General features: G+C 40.7%; 2 protein-coding genes and 2 non-coding genes across 8 annotated transcripts; 2 read left to right on the top strand and 2 right to left on the bottom strand.

Annotated features, from left to right (window-relative positions):
- Nucleotides 1-1,214: 1,214 nt before the first annotated feature.
- trnar-ucg (transfer RNA arginine (anticodon UCG)) lies at nucleotides 1,215-1,287 on the bottom strand. The gene has a single exon. It is a non-coding gene; the product is annotated as a tRNA-Arg (tRNA).
- A 239-nt stretch (nucleotides 1,288-1,526) lies between these two features.
- On the top strand, nucleotides 1,527-10,649 carry polg (polymerase (DNA directed), gamma). Of its 3 annotated transcripts, none has more exon segments than XM_014005513.1 (23): nucleotides 1,527-1,557; nucleotides 1,998-2,594; nucleotides 2,721-2,916; nucleotides 2,989-3,156; nucleotides 3,288-3,434; nucleotides 3,522-3,601; nucleotides 3,725-3,907; nucleotides 4,010-4,149; nucleotides 4,906-5,029; nucleotides 5,125-5,346; nucleotides 6,262-6,379; nucleotides 6,543-6,623; nucleotides 7,388-7,504; nucleotides 7,594-7,754; nucleotides 7,824-7,877; nucleotides 7,967-8,084; nucleotides 8,184-8,319; nucleotides 8,433-8,679; nucleotides 8,766-8,888; nucleotides 8,988-9,156; nucleotides 9,321-9,529; nucleotides 9,603-9,763; nucleotides 10,432-10,649. In XM_014005513.1, coding segments are annotated over 23 exon segments (3,624 nt in total). In that variant the 5' UTR covers nucleotides 1,527-1,549; the 3' UTR covers nucleotides 10,497-10,649.
- fanci (FA complementation group I) lies at nucleotides 10,506-24,772 on the bottom strand. Of its 3 annotated transcripts, XM_014005512.1 has the most exons (37): nucleotides 20,476-20,724; nucleotides 20,309-20,381; nucleotides 20,048-20,178; nucleotides 19,780-19,933; nucleotides 19,651-19,708; nucleotides 19,505-19,546; nucleotides 19,223-19,346; nucleotides 19,054-19,139; nucleotides 18,838-18,970; nucleotides 18,671-18,748; nucleotides 18,444-18,580; nucleotides 18,126-18,306; nucleotides 17,949-18,036; nucleotides 17,738-17,868; nucleotides 17,593-17,663; nucleotides 16,795-16,909; nucleotides 16,542-16,664; nucleotides 16,259-16,327; nucleotides 16,081-16,182; nucleotides 15,811-15,996; nucleotides 14,822-14,943; nucleotides 14,561-14,722; nucleotides 14,209-14,388; nucleotides 13,940-14,106; nucleotides 13,791-13,861; nucleotides 13,590-13,706; nucleotides 13,462-13,513; nucleotides 13,259-13,386; nucleotides 12,504-12,569; nucleotides 12,303-12,396; nucleotides 12,029-12,213; nucleotides 11,891-11,947; nucleotides 11,745-11,804; nucleotides 11,593-11,667; nucleotides 11,081-11,176; nucleotides 10,833-10,934; nucleotides 10,542-10,632 (listed from the first exon to the last, which is right to left on the bottom strand). In XM_014005512.1, the coding sequence occupies exons 1-37, from the start codon at nucleotides 20,566-20,568 to the stop codon at nucleotides 10,570-10,572; spliced, it is 3,972 nt and encodes a 1,323-aa protein (XP_013860966.1). In that variant the 5' UTR covers nucleotides 20,569-20,724; the 3' UTR covers nucleotides 10,542-10,569. The 3 variants fall into 3 exon arrangements, with proteins under 3 accessions (XP_013860965.1, XP_013860963.1, XP_013860966.1); XM_014005511.1 differs by lacking the exons at nucleotides 20,309-20,381; nucleotides 20,476-20,724 and adding exons at nucleotides 22,557-22,672; nucleotides 24,715-24,772 and having other exon boundaries at nucleotides 10,506-10,934; XM_014005509.1 differs by having other exon boundaries at nucleotides 10,506-10,934.
- trnar-acg (transfer RNA arginine (anticodon ACG)) lies at nucleotides 22,289-22,361 on the top strand. Its single transcript has one exon. It is a non-coding gene; the product is annotated as a tRNA-Arg (tRNA).
- Nucleotides 24,773-24,807: the final 35 nt, after the last annotated feature.

The following is a 24,807-nucleotide window of genomic DNA, read 5'->3' as shown; positions in this document are numbered from 1 at the left end:
ACAGGAAACACAGACAGGATTCCATGCAACCTTCAGGTGAAAATGAAGACCCCAAACCCAGACCCAAACCAGTGGTTCTTCCGTATGTTGCGGGTGTTTCGGAGAAACTGAGACGTTTATTTTCTAAACATGATGTCCCAGTYGCTTTCAAACCCCAAAACACATTGCGGCAAAGGCTGGTTCACCCCAAAGATCCGGTGCCCCGACACAAACAGAGCAACGTTGTATATGCTGTTGAGTGCCAGGAGGACTGCGCCCAGTTATACATCGGGGAAATAAAGCAGCCACTGTTCAAAAGAATGTCCCAACACAGACGAGCTACATCTAATGTCCAGAACTCTGCAGTTTTCACTCATTTACAGGKCAGCGGTCACTCTTTCAGAGATGAGGATGTTCTCATTCTTGATAGAGAGGAACGTTGGTTTGAGAGAGGAGTAAAAGAAGCCATTTTTGTGAAGAAAGACCGTCCATCATTAAACAGAGGTGGAGGCCTCCGTTTTCAGTTGTCCCTCTCCTACAGCGCTGCTATTGCCAGTATCACTCCACCCCCTGTTAACAATAGGTGTTAATTAGGTGTCAACGATAGCCATGTGATGTGAGTATCAGTCACATGGAGGCAGGGCTTAAAAAGCCTGAATTTTGCCTGAAACTCTCAGACCGAAGAAGTCTCTTGGAGGAGAGACGAAACGTTTCATTAGAGAAGAACCCGTCCAGAAGACCTATACAATTTTTTTTCTTTTTCATGTTTGGAACAGGTTTTCACATTTTTCTATAGTCTTATCTTATTTTTGGATAAACTTTACACAGGAATATTTAACGAACAAAACTGTCAGCCAGGACATGAAATTTCACTCATTATTAGGCTACCACACAACTTGTAAAAAACTGTACAATGTGTCTATGAAACGTGAAAGCCACTGTGTATGTGTAATTGAAAGTGCTGACCGAAAAATTAAATTGAACTAAAATTGGCTGAGAATTCCTTCAATTTTGGGCTTAGATCCACATGTATATGGAGAACAAGGGAAGAATTTCCTTGAATCCCTATCAGCTGCATGGGTCCAAAATTTCAGATGAGATAAAGTTAAACATGAGTTTTCAATCAACAGTGCATTTGCAGAAAGCTGATGAGATTTTGACCACATTGGATTTGGATACAGCACAGAACGAGTAAAAAGAGATCAATCTGATCGGTTATTAAGGGAGCAAAAACYCGACCGCGGCAGGACTCGAACCTGCAATCTTCTGATCCGAAGTCAGACGCCTTATCCATTAGGCCACGCGGCCTTTTCTAGAAWTGTTTCAGCAACGCTTCCTCACCAAAATACACCCAAAACATGCACCTGCGTGTTTACATACATTGTATTATGGTGTGAGACATAGATATTGACGATTTCAGTAGAATAACAAATGCTTACATCTGCGTATACACTAMCATTTCTGCCGCCATTTTCCTGAATATGTTTAAAAATAATTCAATCATCCGCACCGCGTGAGGGCGCTGAAGTGCAACATTCTACCTGGTCATTCAACCTCTTGGTGGGGACGAATGCTAAGGTACTAGCTTGTCTGATTTATTTTTTATGAATATTCAAGTGTGAAAATCAAATTATYACACAAGTCAACTAGATTACACGCTTCGCTTTAACAGTTTATCTCGTGTAGTTTCGCGGTGGAAAACATATATTTTGGAGATTAACAGCACGTGCGAACGGAGAGTTTGTAAACACGCGTGGGTTTGGAAGAAGCATGACTTACGTGTAAAACCCACTAAGTTATAGTTTGTTAAGCTGGAACATCAGCTGTTTTAGAAGAAAAGCATTAGGTGAAAGGAGGACAAAAACTCTGAGGTAGTATAAAAAAATATTAGGTTTAACTGAAAAAGTCTGAGAAACTAAATCATTCATAAGCTTGAGTTCAGTATAATTTATATTATTCGTTCTTAAAAAGATTGTAACATGATGTAACAAAACTGTTTTATGTTATTTTATTGTTAGGTTGTCTTCCAGCCCTCATGAGGTGATGCTGCATTTGCTCCGCCCCCCTCTTCAGAGGACTCTCTTCTGTCTACGATGGAGGTGCCCAAGCTCCTTCTTCTCCACCGAGCCTCACTCAGTCCAGGGCGAGGACTCACCAGAGACCCGCCGGAACCCCCTAAACATTCAGATGCTCTCCAGAAACCTCCACGAGCAGATCTTTCGTGGCGTGGAGCCCGAGTACAGAGAGCACGACGTCCAGCACAGCATCAGGCACTTGGAGAAGCACAACCTGTGGGGGAAAGAAACGTCGCTGTTGCCAGACGTCGAACTCAAACTCCCGCAGATGTARGGGCAAAACATCGATGAGCACTTCCGCATCTTAGCTGAGAAGCAGAGCCTTCCCTACCTCGAGGCTGCCACTGAGCTGCTTCGGGCCGAGCTGCCTCCCATGCCTCAGGAGTGGAGCTGGGAGGTTGGGTGGACGCGTTACGGGCCCAACGGGGAGAGTCAGATAGTTGATTTCCCAGATGAGTCCGCCCTAGTGTTTGATGTGGAGGTGTGCATTTCGGAGGGGCAGTGCCCTACACTGGCAGTTGCTCTGTCTCCTACCAACTGGTGAGAAACATGACAGAAATGTAAAAATCAGACAGAAAAAGTGACTTAAGGCTGAGTACCTGAGTTTCGTGAAAGCTTGTCCWGTGGCTCGTGAGATATTTTACTAACAGCTGCTCTCTTCTTCAGGTACTCCTGGTGCAGTAAACGTCTGATTGAGGAACGATACTCCTGGTCGAACCACCTGACCCTTGCTGACCTCATTCCACTAGAAACACCTTTCAACTCCACTCGCCCTCCCGGGGGTCAGTGGAAGGAGAGGCTCATAGTGGGCCATAATGTCAGCTTTGACAGATCCTATATTAAGGAGCAGTACCTTCTAAAAGTTAGTATTTAGAGTGAGGTGAGTTTTGTGCTCTTTCTTGTATTCACTTGTCTGCTTGTGCTTTGCCGCAAGGGTTCTAAAATGCGCTTTATGGACACCTTGAGCCTTCACATGGCCATCTCTGGGCTGACGGCGTTCCAGCGCTCGCTCTGGATGGCCAAAAAGCTGGGAAAAAAGAGGGGTCTTCAGGAGGTCAAGAAGCACATTAAGAATGCTGGACAGAAAAAGGAGGGACTTGTGGTTTGTTTTTGTTCTAACCCTCTGCTTCATTAATTCTAGTAGATTTATTAAATTTGTGTATGTTTTTTTTTTTTTTTTTTTTTTTMTTTRACAGCAGCAAAACTTAACTCAATATATTGTTTTGTTTGTAGGTTGGCTCCTGGGACTGGGTGAATATTAGCAGCATTAACAATCTGGCTGATGTCCATGCTTTATACGTGGGAGGGCCACCGCTGCAGAAAGAGGCCAGAGACATTTTCGTGAAGGGGAGCATGGTTGATGTCAGGAACAACTTTCAGGTCAGGTTTTTTTTTTTTTTTTTTACAAAGTATCTGTTAGTGATTTACAGCAATGCTGGATGAAGTTGCTTTTGTTGCCCCCTTCAGGAGTTGATGCAGTACTGCGCCTTGGATGTCGAGGCCACACATCAGGTCTTCACTGAGCAGATGCCCCTCTTCATGGAGCGGTCGGTGCATCCCAACCCTGTTTATTTTTCCTCTTTAATAATGTTCTGGCTTAATCAGATGGTCCACTCTGTTTAAACACACCTATTGTCACAAAGTTATTCCGATTTTCTGCATTTTAAAAGGTGCCCTCATCCGGTGACATTCGCTGGAATGCTGGAGATGGGTGTCAGCTACCTTCCTGTCAACCAGAACTGGAGCCGGTACCTGGAAGATTCTCAGGAGGTTTACGAAGAGCTCCAGAGAGAGATGAAGAAGTCTCTAATGACTCTAGCTGATGATGCATGTCAGCTCCTGGATGGGGACATGTAGGACGATCAAGCGTTCGCCGTATTAATGTGCTTCATTTTAACGATGAGATTGATGATGTCACAAGGAACGTTCACAATGCGTGTGGTTTGTTTTCAAAGGTACAAAGACGACCCCTGGCTTTGGGATTTTGAGTGGGATGTTCAGGAGTTTAAGCTGAAGAAAGTGGTGGCCAAGAAGAAAAATGCAGAAAAAGCAGCTGAGACACAAACCGCCACTCCTCTTCCAGACTGGGAAGACGGTAAAAGTTCAGACTCTTAAAATGTATTTAAAAGTTATTGTTTTATAATTCAGTGTTTTGTTTATTTGCTGTAACATTTGTTTAATTGTCTCTTTATTTATCTTGAACATAACATCTGTATACAGTAAATAATACAAAAGAGAAGAGGAAATAAGTAAAAAAAATACATAAAAACTGTTCATGAATGGGCACGATGAGGCAACTAGCTTATCAGCTGTATCTTCTTACAACTTCCAATCCAGCTTTATTTGTAAAGAACTTTTAGCACCACAGCAGACCAAAGTGCTGTACAGAATCAACATTCCAACACAGCTCATGCATAAAACATATTCAATCAAAAAATACAGTAAAAACACAGAAAAAATAAAAGCAGAGAACAAAAAACAAACAGGACATATAAAACAAAAATAAAAATTTTAAATCTACAATAAAAACGAAACAAAAAATTTCTACAAATAAAATCTGAAATAAATTGACAACACAACCCCCTACACAGTGTCAAAAGACAAACAACATAAACCTACATGCTCCCACCCAAAGTGAGAATTTACATTTTTGAATATCAAAAATAAAAGTACATTTAACCAAATATCTCAATTATTAATGCAACAATAATAATGGTTAAAGTCATTTTATCAATAACTGTTTATATATGTGTTAATTTTTTTAATTATTGTACATTTAAGAGAGCATGCTAACAAAGTTACAAAAGGGAAAAAAACAAACAAACAAACAAACATGTTTGTATGATTTTAGACCCAGGCCCTCCGTCTGAAGAGGAGATGGAAGGACAGTGTCCCAGCAGACTGGCTGTTGAGAAACTCAAGGAAACCGCAATTCGACTTCCAAAGAGAAGGCAACATCTTCCTGGACATCCAGAGTAAAATTATTTTAAGATGACTGGCTTTCATTTTCCTCCTCTGTTTGCCCAGATGAAGTCCGAGTCCATCCGTCCTCTCTCCTGTTGTTGTCCAGGTGGTACCGTAAGCTGTGTGAGAAGATGTCTGAGGACAGCTGGTCCCCTGGAGCCAGCCTCATCAGTCTCCAGATGAGAGTGACACCGAAGCTGATGGGTCTGACGTGGGATGGTTTCCCCCTGCATCACACGGGGAAATACGGGTGGGGGTATCTGGTACCTGGCCGCTGGGATACCCTGCACGAAGTGGAGGAAACGGCAGGAATGGTGTGCCCGCACAGGTATGCTACCTGCTTTCTGATCAGCCTAGCACAGGGGTCTGCAACCTTTACGATCAAAAGAGCCATTTCTGCTACTTGACGCACTGATAAAATGRGTCCAGAGCTGCAAAACAAGCTACAATTGCGATTATCAACTGGTGGTCTGGGGGCTTTTTTGAGGCCTTTTCTGGAACCTTTATGGCCAGTGGAGGTGGCATTATAAAACTAAAAATTACATTGTGAATCTTATTATTTATTATTATTGTTACACATCAGGACAGATGAAAAGACTATATTCATGTTAACAAGAAAAATACAACAAATTTCATAAAAACGAATAAAACTATTCAGGCAGTTTTTTTTTTTCTAATTTAATTCTAATGGATTTGAGAGAAAGATCATAGAAAGAAGATGGATRGTTATAAGTATACAACAGGCTAGCATGAGCATATCAACATGTTTTAGTTGTTGTAATATTGATCACATATTTGCATACATATTGATTTCTGCTGTGGGTATAAAAAAACAAACACAAAAATATTCTGTTATGTTTGGCCATGTATTCAAAGAGCCACTGCTGAGGGACCAAAGAGCCACATGTGGCCCCAGAGCCACAGGTTGCAGACCCCTGGCCTAGCAAGGATATGTAACCTTGAAGCTTGCACTGCTCTAAGCAGGTTCAAGAATTTCCATGAAATATGTGGACATGTGTGAAAATCTTTACATGACACTTTTTAATGAACAGAAATACACAAACATTACAAAACAAAAAGTCATGCTGCAGAAAACTGGGGTGACTCATTTGCCTTTCTTGTGAGGAAATCTCTCCTGCTGCACGTTTAAATGGACAAACTTCATGTGTGAAAACAGCTGCAGGGGGCTGGGGAATACTTTAATGTGTGTGTGTGTGTTAAAGCCTCATCGTGTGTTCCACAGTGCGATTGAGCGCGTTTACAAAAAGTACTGTGAGCAGAACAGCAAGGAGCAGCCCAAATGTCTGGACTCGGATCCCCCAGAGGACCTCATGTGGACAGACAGCACCGTGTGGACGAAGGTGCAGAAACTCAAGCTCACGACTTTTTGACTTTTTAYGATTTACAGTTTTTGGTTTACTTTAGATATATTTTTTTTGTTCTGTTTTATCAGTCGGGGTGTAATCGATCAGGCCTACAGTCAGACCAAGCATGTTTATTTATTTTTTCCCATTTCATTTAAAGGTAGAAGAGTTGAGCTCCTTGGAAAGTTTCCCAGAAGAAAACGACATTAGCAATGTGAAAAATGAGCCAATAACGAAGAGGGTGAGGATTGTTTCATTTTTTCATTTCATTTATTCATTTCATTAAAAAAATAATACAAAATAAAAATAAAATAAAACCCAAAAAACTAATAAAATGAAATGAAAGGCAYCAGAAAGAAGAGAAAAAAATCTTACAATATCTGTGCCTTTTCTCCATCAAATTTATCAATAATAATCTTTACGCAACAAAACAAAATTAAAAAGTAAAATTTAAAAAAACCATCAAATTGTTCTTGAACTAATAATCCATTATAGGCAGGTCCTTTTTTACATTAGTTGTTCGAATATGAGCAGGTAAAATATACAATATCTTTTGATTTCCTGCCCTTCTCATACTCGTAACAAACATTTAAATGTTCTCACACCAGATAAACATAAATTATTCCCACATTGAATAAATCTTACATTCTCATCCTTACATGTACAATTATTTATACGTTTTTAATATAAATAATATTGAGACACCCATCCTACATAACATATTTCCCAGTAAGCTCCTTTTTAACAAGCTGGTTTATGTTTGTACTTTTTTGAGCTCATCATTTAATCCATTCCATAAATCTACCCCTCACACTGATAAACAAAAACACTTTTTGGTTCTAATACATTGTTTTTTCAATTTTCCTTCCTTTGTGTATTGCAAACACTATAATAAATTCTTTCACGCTCCTTAAAGACTTATTATTTTAAAGTGTCTGTCTGTTTTGTCCAGTTACCTGAATTAACTGTAATTTATTATACATTACACTTTTTAATTTTTGACAGGAAAACCAAGATCCACATTTTGCCGACGAGGTGAGCCAATGCCATTATCACCATGGAATTGGCCCCTACGACGACGTCGATGTTCCAGGCTGCTGGTTTTTTAAATTACCTCATAAGGTGAGCCGCTCGCTTCAGAATGACCAGCACTGACACAATATGGCTCCACGAAGCTTTTCGTGAGTCTGACTGAATATCTGTGCTCGCAGGACGGTCATCACAACAACGTCGGCAGTCCTTTTTCCAAAGACTTCCTYACTCAGATGGAGGACGGGACTTTAAGAGCAGGAAGAGGTGGAACCAACGCAACCCGAGCTCTGGAGATCAACAAAATGATGTCCTTCTGGAGGAATGCTCACAAACGTATAAGGTAATTCATCTGTTTCGAGGAGGATCCTTCTTATTACAATCAGATCAACTAATATGAATCTGTTGGCAGCTCTCAGATGGTGCTGTGGCTAAGGAAAGGAGAGCTTCCTCATAATGTCAGCAGGTTTGTTTGGCTTGTTGAAAGTAATTCTCTATTATTGGACTAATGTACTGATTGTACGTAACGATTTGTTTCTTTCCTGTCTCCCAAAGACACAAAGACTTTAATGAAGAGGGTCAGTATGGTGCCATATTACCTCAGGTTATCACAGCGGGGACAGTAACTCGTCGGGCTGTGGAGCCAACATGGCTGACGGCCAGTAACGCCCGGGTAAGATGCTGACGTCTATCCCAACACACGTCGGAAGTTATTTGTTTAACATAATTTGGACYAGGAGTTTGCTCAGCTGGCATTTATTTTTCTTCACAGAAGGACCGGGTCGGCAGCGAGCTGAAGGCCATGGTGCAGGTTCCACCTGGGTATCACCTGGTGGGAGCAGACGTAGACTCGCAGGAYTTATGGATTGCTGCAATACTGGGAGAAGCTCAGTTCGCCGGCATGCACGGTAAAATCTGTCCCTGGGAAATCTAGTTGAATTCCAAAAATATGCTTTGCTTTTTTAAAACCGTTTATGTATAATTGTGTAAAAGCTGCTAACGCAGCCGCTCTGCGGTGCAGGTTGCACAGCGTTCGGCTGGATGACCCTTCAGGGAAAGAAGAGTCAGGGAACGGACCTACACAGTCGAACCGCCGACGCCGTGGGCATCAGCCGCGAGCACGCTAAAGTGTTCAATTACGGACGCATTTATGGCGCAGGACAGGCATTTGCAGAGAGGCTGCTGATGCAGTTTAACCACCGGCTGAATCAGACGGAAGCTGCCAGCAAGGCCAGGCAGATGTATGRCTTAACAAAAGGCTTACGGAGGTGAGCTCAACGAGGTGAACAAGTTTGTCTGTAGGTAGAACACATGGCTGAGCTCCAGCCCAGCATTGTGATCATATTTTTGACAGGTATCAGCTGTCAGTGGAAGGAGAGTGGCTGGTCAATGAACTGAATATAGATGTMCAGAGAGGAGAGGATGGAACCGTCTCACTGGAGGAGTTGCGGAGGATCAATAGATTGGCCGCAAAGTGGTGATGTAGCCAAAAAAAAAAACCTCAAACATTTGCAACCTTTCATTGTATTCCTGCCAGTTCTTTAATGTTCCCTCCGTGCTCCTTARAATCTCTCAGCTCTCGGCGAAGAACGTGGGATATCGTCGCCAAACGTGTCTGGGCCGAAGGCACAGAATCYTACATGTTCAATAAGCTGGAGAGTATAGCTCATTCAGCCCAACCAGCCACTCCCGTTCTGGGCTGCAGGATCAGCAGAGCTCTGGAGCCCAAGGCAGTCCGAGATGAGGTGAGAAACTCCTAACGAAACCACATTAAATTCACAAATTCTCCATTTTATTGAACGCAGACATCCCTCAGTAGGTGTAACCATCTGAGGAGAATCATGACTGAAAATGAGTACGGTGTTTGGATAGCTGAAGACTCTAACTTGACCTCCTCACTGTCTTTCAGTTCATCACCAGCAGAGTGAACTGGGTGGTCCAGAGCTCTGCAGTAGACTACCTGCATCTGATGCTGGTGGCCATGAAGTGGCTGTTCGAGGAGTACAGCATCGACGGACGTTTCTGCATCAGCATCCACGATGAGGTCCGGTACCTCGTCCGCAGTGAAGACCGTTACAGAGCAGCCATGGCACTGCAAATCACAAACCTTCTTACCAGGTCTGGCTTATATTCTGTTGAAATCTGTACTCCGTGGTGGGCAGGTAAAACAGCACGTACGTTTTTTCTGCAGGTGCATGTTTGCCCATGCATTAGGCATGCAGGACCTTCCACAGTCTGTTGCGTTTTTCAGTGCTGTTGATATCGACCAGTGTTTGAGGAAGGAGGTCACTATGGACTGCGTGACCCCCTCTAACCCCACAGGACTGGAACGAAGATACAGTTTTAAACCTGGTGAGTTTTTGACAGTAGCCATGTTTTAAATAAGGAATGTTTAATACAGGATACACAAAAAGGAGTCAGTTCTTCAGGAGTTAAAAATAAACCTTACACTCTAGCCAATTCAAGGAAAACAAAACCAAATAAAGAAAAAAAAACTAATCATTTTATATTGAAGGCAGACTTTTATTTAGCTTAAATTTCATACAGTTTATTTTTGACATTTTGTTTAGTTTTAGAAAATGCACCTTTTTTACTTGTCTTGAAAAAATTCAGTCATCTTTTTAGTGACMTATCCCAAGCTCAAGCAAATCATGTTTATGCGAGTACACTGAACATAAACAGAATAATAACAAAAGTGTGATAAATCAAAAGAACTCTTTGGAAAGTTTGGGTTTAAATCATCCTGAATCCTTCTCTCAGTYTAGTGTAAACATTTCAGGCTGCACTGTAAATAAAACTGCACTATACTGTGATTAAGAAACTTGTTAAAACTAAACACTTTGTTCAGAAATCAAAGTAGTTCTCAACAACTCTTCAAATACGAACAAAAAACAACCAAGATTTATATTCTAAGTAAAGCAAAACAAATTGTACTGTGTACTTTGTTTGTACTTTTAAATATTAAAAAAAATGCATGTTTTGTTTTTAAATAAAGTGACAAATGAACTGACATTTTGCAGGRGAGGCCTTGGACATCTATCAGATCATCGACATCACTAAAGGCTCTCTGCACAAAGCAAGATAACAGTTGATGCAAGAACACGGTTCATCAGCAGCTTGGATTTAAAAAGAAAATAACGGAGGCGCTCGATACCAGCTCACTGTTTTCTCTTCTTCTTTTTGGGTTCCTGTGTCTCCTCTTTGTCCTGTGACTCCTCGGTCTGAGAAATGGGAGGGGATAAATAAGAATCCTCCAAACAAAATATGACTCAAACCATTGAAAAGTAACTTTTTTTTTGCTACATGCACCACGAGGGGGAAACTCTTGGGTGAACTCTGTCAACTTATGTCTCACTAGAAAAACAGAAGAAGCAAGAAAAGTCCCCAGAGATAAACAAAATCGTGGTTTTATAAGACGTACCTCCTGACTGTCAGCCTGCTCGTGCAGAGCTGCATCCAGGCACGCGGCATTGATGCGGAAGTCTCTAGATGTGCTCAGCTTCATGTACTGCATCAGATTAACCTGGACAAATGTATGCACACATCTTACTGGAAGGTTAAATGAARGATAACGCACAGTGTTGAAAAGAAGTTGTTTAGTTATTCATGTTAAAATATACATAACTTGTAAACATTTGTATTTTCGTTTTGTAATCTGCTCACACAAACCTTTGACTTCTTTGAGAGTGTGATGAGATATTTCTCGTACTGTTCAATGCTGAAGATCAAGTTGGGGATGGCCTTTGTCTCACGCAGAAGCTTTGTCTATCAAGAGAAGCAAAAATGTTTAGTTCAGCACAGATTTACAAATGTATGGCTTGTGTATATACACATTTAATTGTTATAAATACATTTTTGTAGTTAATAGTCTCATTCTCTCTATGTATATATCTATATTTGTATGGGTATATGTATATATGTATGCATGCTTTACAGAGAAATAATTAATTTTATTATTATATAGATAATAATATAATGTGTATCTTTATTTTTTGGTGTATATTTCTAATCTCTATTTCGATCTTTCTAATTACATTTCCTCTTTGTTTTTCCCTCTTTTCCTATTTACTTAAAAAAATCACTGATGATGAAGAAATTAAGAAACTAATATTAAGTTCTTTTTTCTACTGAAGTGATAAAAAAAAAGTCTCATACTCATAAATCCAGGTTATAGTCCTTACCGAGGCAACAGTGTTCACTTCGTTCCTTTTCTTTTTCTTCTTCTCATCTGAACCTCCACCACTGAACTCTCCACCCTAACATAAAACAAAAACAGCTCTTAAAACCAGCTGGATGCTTATCATGCCTGCAGTGTGGCTGAGGCTAGCTGTACCTGTGCATATGTGATAAAGGAGTAGCACTGTGGCGTTAGGTGGGTGCCGGACAGTTTAACCTACACAGAAGACAGGAGACGTGAATTCAACATAACATTACAAATGATCTGAAGGRGAAACTGAAGAGAAACCACTTCAAACCTACCAGCTTCTCAAATCGAGCTGGCAGTGCAGCGTGCTGGTTGCTACACACCTGGATGTACTAATGTTTGGTTGAAGAGAAGGAAAACGTCAGAAAGGGCTAAATCAAAAAACACAGATACCACGCTGCACAGGTGCGTACATATTTGACCAGCGTGGTGAGGGTGGTGTAGGTGCGACTCAGTTCTCTCAGCAGCGTAATGGTGCAGGTTCCCAGCAGAACCGCCGTTTGGACGAGCTCGTTCAACGCAGTCAGGAGAGTTCCGAGCTGCAGCGTCACCGCTTTCTCCACTGGGTCCTGCTGCCCCGGAGCCTGGGAGGCCTCAGCTACACACAAAAACATTAGAGCTATTACAAACACTTTTCTGTCTAATGCATCTACTCCCATGGCTGAAAAAACAAACTAGAATTCTTACCAGAACCAGATTTATCAGATGTCTGATTTTTCTTCTTGGCAATAAGCCAGTCCACCTCGTCAAGAACTTTATCAACCTGTGACAGGACCAGCAGCTGGGGCGAAATATTCAAGTGACAAAGAAGAAGGTGAGCACACAACGCAAACCCAATCCAGGATGAAAAACACTAAATCTAAAWGTATGAAAACAACAGATGCTTACGGTTGCTGTTGATGCTGTTTTCATGTTGACGATTGCAAAATGAGACTGTTTCTCCACTTCCACATCCTGATCYCAGAGAAAGAAACGAGCGAAGTAATGAGTCGACCCAGAGGACCTTAGATTGTTACACAACTACTTACACCTATATTAAGTCTGTTGGAATACTGCATACCTTTCTGACTGTCAGAAACTTAATGACCTTTTCCTCCATCATTGTACCTCGCTTCTCATTGTATCTATATTCTCCCTCATATAACTGTCACTTAATTTTTGGACCACAATGGAAATGAGTGTTTCTCACTTTCTTGTGTTATCCAAGTACTAATAATAAATGTACTAGATGTGTATGTACATATAATATTATTGCTAAATAAAATCAAACAATCAAAGGGAAAAAAATCAAACAAACAAAAACAACTCTGGTTGTTTTCTGTTGCTGTCTTGTTAAGGCCGCCCTGTCTACCCCTAAATGTGCCACTACTTTCAACAAATGAAACAAACCCCAGCGCACTTGTATCCAATCAGACCGGAGCGGAGCAGGACGGGTCAGTAAAGCCAGCAGGTGAAGCAATTAGTAATTCAGACATAAAAAAAATCTCATAAGTTCTCTAAAAGTGTGACAGGGCCTGTTAATGTGCAACACCTATGTGGTCCTCTGGTAGTGTTGACAAAAAAATGGCGTCCCGTTGTCCCTGTCTTCTTATACTGCAGCCCACCCAGAAAAGACTTGAACACCGCAGGATAACTTTCAGTACCTGGTCAATATCGCCCAGCTGGCTGTGAATGTCCTGGCAAAGCTCCAGCAACAGACTTGCAGGACTCTTGTAGAGAACGTGCAGACTGAAGAGAAGAGACAGAAGGCCCTTGGAGAACGCCGAATCCTCTAAAACAGAACCAAAAATATATATTAGGAAACACTTTGTGGCACTTAAAAGGCACAAAAATAATGTGAACTCACCAAAACTAGTCTCCTTGCAGATTTTCACAGTCCATGTGATCATCTGCTCAAACTGTTGATTTCATAGAAACAAGCTGGATGAAATACTCTTCTTTGACTAATCAAATAGATGTGAGGCTGTACGCTACCTGTTTTGAGGAAGGCTTCAGCTGGCGTGAGAGAACAGTCAAAATGCTGACCAGCAGCTGAGCTTCTCGGCTGTTAAATTCATCCTCGCCTCCGCTCAACTGAGTGAACAGCGCCCTCTGTTGGCAGGCAAAGAAAATTGGAACTTCTGCTCTTCCACAACATTTAAAACTTTTTATAGTAAGTATTATTCATGTTTGTACCTGAAACTGTCGGATGTAAAAGTAGTTCATCTCACTAACATCATCCGGCTCTGCTTCTTCTTCTCCAACATCTGCAACAAGCAGAAGAAGATGAACCGCTGCTCATTTTCAAATCAGAAACTTCGAACTCGATACTTTGCCTAGCTAACCCATAGCAGACAGAAGTTGGGCCATTTTCTCTGGGTAGCGCTGCTGGCAGGTGGTGAAGATCCGGAGCAGACCGTCCAAACAGAGGTGGGACAAGCTGCAGCGCTTCTCCTTCTTCCCGGCCTCCTCCACCACGCTGGGGATGTTCGTGTAGCGCCACATCAGCACACTGGGAACCATTCATGCAAAGAACATTTACCAACTGGTGATGTCACAAAAAATTAAATAAACTCATAAACAGATCATCCAAAGGCTGATTTAAACCCTCAACCTCGTCATGTCGCAGAGGAAGTGGAAAGTCCTGTCTGCGTTCTGTCCATCTGGACCATCGGTGTGTCCAGTTTCTTCTAGTTGTTGAATCTTCTGAACAACTACATTTAACGCGTAACGCACAAACTCTCCGTTTGAGCGAAGCACTGAAAGAGCCTCTTCTCTGGACTGTGTATTATCCCTGGAAAAATAAATAGCTTGGATAAATATAAATTCTACCCGTTTACTCACATAAACTACAACAAACCTCACACTACAAAAACTAGTTTTAGATAAACTTTTACTGATTTTTTAAACATTAAAATGCCATAAAGTATTAACTGAATCCTCACAAAGCCGCGGGGAGTTTTTACCTGAAGAGCACGGTGATGAGAGTTGATATGAAGCTCATGGAGAGCAAACTGCGGGGGATCTTGTTTGAGGGCGCTCGACCTTTCCCAGATTTCTCCTTTAAGATCTCAGACAGTTTGTGGTAGCGGTGGAACAGCTCAATGAGCCCCTCAAAACTACCTTTACTGCAAAACAGAGAAACGTTATGAAAACGTTTCAAACAGAAATCCCACTGTAACGGCAGTGCTTTAATATGCTTCATACAGAGAAGAGCAGTTTGTTACTTGTAGTTGGATTTGATGAAGCTGTACTCCATTAGGACTTCATACATTCCCATCACGAGAACAGCATAAATATTGTTCTTCACTCCGACGCTGGATCCCAAAGAAAACTCTGCAGATTTGTCCTGAACAATTAAGACAGAATCCAGCTTAAGATATTCCCTACGACTTATTAGTAAAATTTTAAAACCTAACAGGGTTAAATAAAAAAATAAGTCGTTATTTGCAGCCTAAGTACGCATAGAAGACATATTCAGATTTAGACTTGAACATTTAAATACATTTAGAGTTTACCACATAACTCAGACTGGGTCTATCCTGATTAATGGCCCCAAGGGACACATAAACTCACCGCTTCATATAAGCATCAAGTCCCACCCAGGATATGATGTCATAATAAACAAGGTAAACAATCACAAAGTATCAAAAATTCTGTTAATCTGTGACAAAATATCTTTCAGTGCGAAACAAAGCACTAAACGTGCAACTATAAAGGTAAATGTTCTGGATGATGCAGGGTTCCTACAGCTTAAGGCAAGTTAAATTTAAGACTTTTTAATGCTTTTTAATGCAACTTGAAAGGAAATTTAAGATTAACTTTACAATAAACACAAATGTAAAAAAAAAAAGAAAAAAATTGTACCCAAATTTTTAACGCAAAACTAGCCGTGGTAAATTTGGTAAATTGTTAAAAAAAATGTTACCAATTATTTTAATATTTGAGACAAATACAGTCATCCTATTTACATTTTTAAGACTTCTGAAAGATTTATTTAAGATATTTTAAGGCTAATTAAGGCCTTATTTTTGGATTGTTGAATTCAATGCCTTTTAAGACTTTTCAAGAATCCGTGGGAACCCGCTTAGGTTCTTATTTATCTTTCAAAAACTTCTTATTTTAGTAAATAAAATAATTTTTCGTATAACAGAACCAATAGAACTAGTTTGCTCAGTCTGGATCTCCTTCAGGAGGAGATCCAGACTGAACTCACCAGTTCAAAYTCCTCCAGTTCACACTTGATCATGCGTCGTGTCGTGCTCTCCAGGATGGTCTGCAGGTCAGACTGATATCCCTCCTCTTCCTCCTCCTCCTCGTCGCTGTCAGCGTTGGGGTTGGCTGCTTGGCGCGTGTTCTTCAGCCACAACAGGCAGTGTACGGTACAGCTCACCAGATGTGCCTAAAACAGGACAAACACCGTCAACAGCATCCATCCGCGCAGGCGAGACACAGCTGCAAACACCCCCCAGAGCAGATGGAGTACCAGCGGCTCCTGAAGGTAGACTTGGTCCCCGTGAGCAGTGATGCATGGCTCCAGTTTGACCGGGGGAAGAAGGTCCTGCTCAGGCTCGTAGTACCGCTTTAGCTAAGAATACACAGACTTGGTGTGTGAATTTCAGTGCAAACCATAAACACAGCATTCACAGAGTGCATGCACAAACCTGTGAGAGGAGAGTTTGCATGATTGCGCTTGAAAGCTGAGAGTTGCGACGAAGAACGTCGTAGAAACCCTGAAAACGGACAAGAATCGGCAAGAAACYCCAAATTTTAGCTCAATATTAGTTACAGCCCCATTTGTCTTTCCAAACATTGTTCGGCTGTGGCAGCCATCTTGAACTGAACTGTCACCAAAAGTGAATCAGATGTGGATGTCAACCTAAAGACTACTTTARCAAGACTATCAGAAATGTTCTCTTTAAACTTATAAGGCTCAGGAGCTCTGACCTCATAGAGCATGAGGCGGACATCGGCCTGCTGGCCAAGGCAGCGCCGCAGGCTGCTGAGGATCTCCAGGCAGAAGGCTTCATTGGCAGCAGAGTTGTAGCGAGAATGAACATCCACTTGGACCTATCAGAGGTTAAGAAAAAAAAAAAAACAGCACAAAATGACAAGATTACCTACGGTAGTTTCTTCACTGCAGGGGCTTTCCAAAACTCTTGCTGTTTGTATGTAAATCTGATAAAAGTGTGAACTGTACCTGGCTGGAGGAGATGGTCTGGCTGCACTGACTRGAGGCCACACTGCCCAACACTTTGAAGTTTTTCAGCAGCAGCAAGAAGCCGGTCACTGCAGACTTCCTGCCATCCAGCTGGCTGTTGAGTCATTTTAATGGGCAAAAAGGATTAAAGCACACTTTATCTTTGTTTTGTTTTTAAATGTTTGAATGGACAGGCTCCTCAAGTGCTTTGTGAGCTTTTGGATCCTCTTAGGTCTACAGGCTCAGTAACTCGTGGAGCAAACAGTGGGAACTGTAAAGCTCCTTTTTTTAAAACGGCTATGGGTCAAACAGCTTTTTCTGCTCGAGGGATTAACATGAGGAATTCCCTACCTGCCGATTTAAAACTGATGTCTGACTGGAACCATTTTAGATTAGAACTGAAGCATTTCTTGAAGGAAAACCAGCTTTGTAGTCATGAATAACTGAACTATCACTTTTAATGATTTGTTTTTAATTTGGTTTTATGAGGTTTTTTTTAGTGAGTTTTAATATTTTGACGTTTTTATTTGTTAACTGTATTTTACACTTTTATTTCATGTTGCTAAAAGCCCATCTAGGGACGGGCATCGCAAAGTAGCTCTAGCTATAAATGTTGTTGTGTGTAGTATTGGTAATACTTGACACTTGTCCCTGTTCAAATAAACAATAAATGAATGAAATGAAATGAAATTTGAGGTGWAAGAACTTCTTTTAATTAATCCGATAAGCTTAAAATTCCAACAGATCTAATTATCTAATTTTGAAATTCATCGGATTAGAAAAGAAAGCAGCACAAACCTTGAAAACATTGCCTTGCGAAGAACCAGAATTAAAGCATCTTTCATCGACATGCTGACTTTGAGCAGTGGCTGGAGAAAGGAGAAAAACACAGTTAAACAGCASAATCCTCCTCACTTTCTATATAATTGTCTTTTTTAGGTACCTGGACAGCCTTTAGCAGACCCTGAACAGTGGCTAAAGGCAGGTAAGTCAAGTGGTCAAACGTCTCCGTCAGCTTGGAGGATGACTCCAGGAGGATCATGGGAGCAGAYACCACCATGTCAGAGAAGAGATCTGATGGTACAGAAACATGGAAGCAGTTCATTATTTAGGTGCTTTTGTAAATCGACATCAGTATCTAAAGCTTGGATTACCCAAGTAATGGCTGACGGGTGAGGCTGTCTTTGTGACCAGACGATTTAGGACCTGCTCCAGAATCTCTCCTCTGATAGGCTCGTGTAWCTGCCCAATGAGAAAGCAGAAAACAAGACCTCAATATCAAACATTTATAGTGAGAAATTGCATCAAATTCAAACTGAAAGTCACCTTACCTTAAAGCCCTGTAGAAGCACTTGTCCTCCCAGCTTGCATGCCTGTTGATTGGGGGTCCGAGCTACACCAGCAGATCCCTCTGTAGCCTTTCCAAACGGTCCAGGTTTGGGTCCAAATGTGTCCATGAGGAAGAACCCCAGCTGCACCAATCCCTGGGTGACATGATCCCATCCAAAAACACTGCACAGGAATAGAATAGAAACCATTAAAAAAAGCAAAAATGCCCGGCATTCTTTTGTTTTTCTTACAAAGAAAATTATTTCTCTCATAAAGACCACTGTTTAGTGTTCATCTAGCAGATATTTTATGGGACTAACCTGTTCTTGACTGTGTCCAGAATCATCTTAGCAACATTACACTGTCCCGACAGGAGGCCCTGTAGAAACTTTGACCCTTGCTGTAGCTGCTCATCCTTGAAGCTCTTAATAACTGAGGTTTTAAAAATGTCAAACACCTAAAAAAATTGTTGAAAATGAAGAAAGCAAATAACCAACGAGAACTTCATTAAAAAAAGAAAACAAAATTAAGAGTAATACTTTCTTACCTGCTCTTCATAACGTTGGATACGTGCAACTGAGAGCAACAGGGCAACGCTGAAAGGACACAAGTCCCCATACGACGCCTGCGAACATGCAACACAAACTTAATGTTACAAGGTACAAATCATGTTTGCGCAAAACATACTTTWAAAAAAATGACATAGCAAATAACCTTAAAGCTTTTAAGGAATTCTCTCCCAAGCTCATGGTCCAGTCGAATGGCAAAAACTATGTGGAGGATAACGGTGCCCTCCACGTGTCTCAGCTGGTCTTGTGGAATAGACTGAACCTCTAAATCCAAGTTCCTTGAGAACAAGAGAAAAAAAAAGAATAATCTGTGTTCTGTACAGTTCAGAGCGAGCGCAATTGAAGAGTATGAGCCACTCACTCTCCATGTTTCGCCTCTTCTTCCTGGTGAACATCCTGCTCCRTAAAGTAACCAATGATTCCGTCAAGGACCCGTTTCTTACATCCCTAAGAAATTATACAAAAATAAATAAATAGCAGAAAGAGAAACACATCTAAAAAAAACCCTGCTTGTTCTCACCCACACATACCTTAGCAGTTAAAAGCAGCAGCTGGTAAACCAGTGGTGGGATCTCCTGCAGGTCCAGTTTAGTGAACATCCTTAACACTTTCTCGACCAGAAACTGCAGCTCCTCTGATGACAGGGGCACGTCTCTAACATGAGGCAGACACAATTACAAGCTGTATTTGTTATGTTGTAATATRMTTGTGAGCGACCGCAAAAGCACACTAAATCACTTGTGGATGAAACGAACACTTGAGCTTTTAATATTCTGAAGCATTTGTGAGAGCGGTGTAGTTGAAGGAGTTACCTGAACATAGTTGTCAAATGGATAACGCACTGTGGGTCCCATCTGCATAAACAAGGCAGAACTAAGATATAAACCACCTATGAGAACTCTTTAAATGTACGTCATTGTGCAGACAGTTGTAATTACATATACATTATAACATTTACCTGCTTGAGCAAAGGCTGTTAATCACCTGCTTTTTGTATTCTTCACCGCTGATGTCTCCTAAAATAAGACATAGTCTTTTACTTCTGTTTTGTAGTTTTTGATCTAACTTCATAAGCAGATATTATTACCTTTGCCATACGGCAAAGCTTCGCATGCAGCAAGGGCAGTAAGAACAGTAGGGAAAAGCTCCATGGACTTTCCGCTGCCCATTTTCCCTGCTTTAATGGCGTCGACAAACAGAGATGCCAGTTTTGCAAGGGATGGACCGATGAGTGTGTGAGCCTGTGTAAAAGATAGCAACAGTCTAGTTTGCATCTAAGCCCATCTAAGAAACATAACATATGGTACGATGACATGTAAGATACCATTAAGACAAATATACATTTTTTGTTTTACCTCAAGCATCAGCAGACCAATAATATCAGCTGCTACCTCAGTTTGAAGATCCCCAGACTCACACAGAGGAATACAGTGTTCATATACAAGAAGTCTGCGATTTGTCCCTTCAGTGGAATTAGGTGGAGAGCCTAAGAGCAAACACAACAAACTCATACAGTATTTGTATTGATTCTAGAAGGTGGTTGAGATTTATTAGGAAAACGTATGATCTTTAAATCAGAAAWTGGATATATAAACAAGACAACACATTTTACATACCTTTTAATATGCCTTTAAGCATGTTACAGACCTTCTTACCCTTGAGTGCACTGTTGGTTATCACAGTAATAATCTAGAAGCCATGTAATAAGAAGGTAAGCAACCACATACACTTAATGTATTATAAGTAGACACATGTTTCGTTGTCAGTTGTTAATATAACTTACTTGGTCATTAGTCAGAGATGTTAGGTACTTCTGAAGTTCGGTGGTTCGATCTCCATCAGAAAGGGAGATGATTTTATCGATTTCAGCCTTCATGGTTCACCTAACGTACGCTATAAATCAGCTCGGTATGTCGTAATTTCAGTTTTCAGATTTMAGGTCAGTTTACTGTATTTAAAATTAGACAGCTGACTTCAGTGAGAGTAGTTATTCAGCAGCGAGTGTATCTGCTTTCATAATGCTAGTTAACTTCGCGCCATGGAACACTTCCTGTTTTGCTTCGTGGTTGCCTCGTTTTACTCTGATTGTGCTTATTAAATTATGTTAAAATACCGACTGAGTTCAATGTATCATGCAAATGTTTACATTAAATAGCGTTTTATCTAGTATAAATTGAAGCTGTCCAAGAACAACACCTCAGATTTGGCGAATTTTCTTTTTATTCTTTAGTCCTGAAGCAATTGATTTCGTTCATATCTGGCAACCAGAAATGCCGTTCGTTCAGTGCGTCGTTTCTCGCGAGAGATTTTTTTATTTTTGTTCCTCGCGAGAGCTCGTGCCCGCCACGTGCCCGCCCTCTGTTATTGGTTTCTTCTTGGCTTCAACTATGGCGGTGACGGTCTGCAGAGGCCGCTCTAAACCAGCAACTGGGCAGGTAAAGGACAAAACAAGGGTTTCATATTTAATTGTTGTTGTGTCATGACTTGTATAGTGGTTGAATGCAACAATATAATATAATTATAGTGGAAGCTAATGTATGAGTTAAAAAAAAATCATAATTTTGACTTTTTTTTCTGCAGAAAACTCGACAGGTTTTTTTTTTGTTTGTTTTTTAACCAGTGGTGGAGAAAGTACTCAAACACTGTACTTAAGTAAAAGTACAAATAAACAGACAAGAATGTACTCTAGTACAATTAAAAGTACCACATTAACATTTTACTTGAGTAAAAGTAAGTACTTGCTTTTAAAAATACTTATATTAAAAGTAAAAGTACGTAATGTATTCCCTAATGGTCCACAATATCATGAAGTGTGCCTACTCTAGTATGTATATTTTAATACATCAATGATGCCATTTTAGTGAACAATGCTGCAGATTATGCATATTTTTGTGTTGTTTACCCTCTGTGACACTGTCCACACTTGGACTTGTGATTCTGTGCATCATCACAGATTGTGACAACAGCAGCAGAAGCTGTAAATTCACCACCAACCCCCTCTATCAAATCTCAACGAGTCATTTTTTTTGAACCAGTTAACTTGAATAAGTCTTTTAAAGAAGGCCATGAATGTCGCATTTCCTCTGTGGTGGAAACCATTGTGGGCATGCTGATGCTCTGCTTTATTATGAAGGAGAGTTAATGGTACTTTCCTGCTTTGCAGTGGTTCAATGGACTGCAATCCCCCCTCTCCACTGATTACTTAAAAAAACACAAAAATAAATAAATAAATAAATTAATTAATTAATAAAGCAACGTGACATGAATGTAATTTGTAATTCAACGCATTACATAAATGTAGTAGAATTGAAAGTACAGATGCTTAATGTAAAATTTTATGGAGTAAAAGTCAAAAGTACCCATGATGAAATCTACTTAAGTAAAGTACAAATACATGAAAAATGTACTTAAGTACAGCAACAAAGTACTTGTACTTAGTTACATCCCACCACTGGTTTTTACTCAGTTAAGTCAGCAGTATGTTTAAACGTTCAAAGCGTTTCTCTCATGGCAGAGTTCATGAAATTCTCCCATGTAAGCTGCGTCGATCAGTTTTTTTAAATTTCAGGCCAGTCTTCCCTACACAACTCCATCTCGGGCCAGTGGCGCAATGGATAACGCGTCTGACTACGGATCAGAAGATTCTAGGTTCGACTCCTGGCTGGCTCGAATTTTTTTCTTTCTCATCTTTCATTTGTTTACCTTTCACAGAACACAGCTCCGGATAACGTTTAGGACCTGAAGTTGAGGAGTATTTGACATGACYGCCACGAGTGAAACAGAACAAAAGGTTGCTGCCTCGTAATCTACAAGAGAAACTACTAAAGCAGCTGCAGCCCCAGCTGCTGCAAGCTCCACACCCACCTCTTTTGTAAGTCCCTCCTCCAGGGATGACGCCTCCAGCAACCAGCTCCACATCCACACAGGGTGCTGCAGCTCTGGTCCCMCCTGTGACGGGACCTCCGAATCTTCCTGTAGACCTGCATTTAAAGAACACTACTGAGGAAGCAAAGCTCAAGAGTGAACTGAAACCCCAAGCTATGTCCCCAGACTCCCCAGGTCCTTCTAGCAGCACCAGTAGCTGCCTTTGTAACCATCATTGTGCCATCAGTGACCCTTTTGGCTGTATGTCCTGATGCATCTCAGTAATCCAGGTAAAAAAATCAAAAAGAAAAAAAAATTGTATAGGTCRTCTGGACMGGTTCTTCTCTAATGAAACGTTTCGTCTCTCCTCCAAGAGACTTCTTCAGTCTGAGAGTTTCAGGCAAAATTCAGGCTTTTAAGCCCTGCCTCCATGTGACTGATACTCACATCACATGGCTATCGTTGACACCTAATTAACACCTATTGTTAACAGGGGGTGGAGTGATACTGGCAATAGCAGCACTGTAGGAGGGGGACAACTGAAAACGGAGGCCTTCACCTCTGTTTAATGATGGACGGTCTTTCTTCACAAAAATGGCTTCTTTTACTCCTCTCTCAAACCTACGTTCCTCTCTATCAAGAATGAGAACATCCTCATCTCTGAAAGAGTGACCGCTGGCCTGTAAATGAGTGAAATGTCCAGAGCTCTGCAGTTTTCACTCATTTACAGGCCAGCGGTCACTCTTTCAGAGATGAGGWTGTTCTCATTCTTGATAGAGAGGAACGTTGGTTTGAGAGAGGAGTAAAAGAAGCCATTTTTGTGAAGAAAGACTGCCCATTAAACAGAGGTGGAGGCCCCCGTTTTCAGCTGTCCCCCTCCTACAGCGCTGCTATTGCCAGTATCACTCCACCCCCTGTTAACAATAGGTGTTAATTAGGTGTCAACGATAGCCATATCAGTCACATGGAAGCAGTGCTTAAAAGCCTGAATTTTGCCTGAAACTCTCAGACTGAAGAAGTCTCTTGGAGGAGAGACGAAACGTTTCATTAGAGAAGAACCCGTCCAGAAGACCTATACAATTTTTTTTCTTTTTGCTTTCGGCTGTATCTTCCCCTGCACAAATGATGGCTACTTCTGGACACCCTCAAATGTTCCTGAGCCTTCCAGTGTCTTTGGTAAACCCCCTGTCAGCTCAGACACGATCTTCAAACACGCCTCAACAATACAAAAGAAAACAACAGGAGAACAATCTTACTGGAACTGGCAAAAGAAAACATATCAAAAAGATCATTTGCAGTAAGTGCAAGACAGATGGAAATCCTTCATTACACCGGCAGTATTTTTTCAACTGGTACTGTGAAAAATCTGATAGTCTTATGATGAATGGAGGGCGGTACTGGAGAAGCGAGGCTACATGGAAAACAAAACATCTGGAAATGAAAACCCTCCCGCCTCTTAAATAGTCCACATTCAAAGATAGTGCTGTGTGTGTACTGCCTGCACTTTGATTTTGTCTAATTCACTTCTGTTTGTTTGAATGTTGAACAGTTTTAATAGTGTTCTTAAAAACTGTGTATTTTATACTTACGTTTCTTGTTAAATACAGTTAGTGTTACTGCAATAAAAGGCTAAACTTGTGTAATGCAATCATTTATATTTCATGTCATTATCCTTATAGTCTAATTAATTTATTATTTTTAATTAAATACTTAAAGATGTCATGTGATTCCATCTGTGTTTCACTCATGATGGCAACAAATGGACAAGATTTAATTATAGGCCAAAATTATGTAAGGTTTTTTTATATAGTAGGAGCAAACATAATTTTTCAGTTTGYTACCACATTTTGTGCATGTTTTCACTTGAAAAGCATTTCTTGAGTTTAATTTCTTCTTACTGATATTATTTGTTGTTAAAACATACAGTATTTACCAGGGGTAGCCTATCTACTTTTTAAACTAAACTATTAACAAAACAAGAATAATCTTAAAAAGTAGATACGCTTGGTAAAATGTGTTTTAACAACGAGTAGTATCCATAAATATCAATCAAACCAAGTTGCTGTTCATTTTAGGCGCTCATAACAATAAAATGTGCGGTASCTGGTCTCGAACTCGCGATCAACGGAAGTATATCTGCTTTTTGATGATAGCCTACCTGAGCAAAGTAAATAAATCCGTTATCGACATGTCAGCCTCCTGTTACCAAGGTTAAATAAAAGAAAATCGTGTTTTCTCCTACTATCAACAG

Source organism: Austrofundulus limnaeus, unplaced genomic scaffold, assembly GCF_001266775.1.
Source record: "Austrofundulus limnaeus strain Quisiro unplaced genomic scaffold, Austrofundulus_limnaeus-1.0 Scaffold31, whole genome shotgun sequence".
Classification (NCBI taxonomy): Eukaryota; Metazoa; Chordata; class Actinopteri; order Cyprinodontiformes; family Rivulidae; genus Austrofundulus; species Austrofundulus limnaeus.
This window is presented reverse-complemented; position numbering and strand designations above follow the sequence as displayed.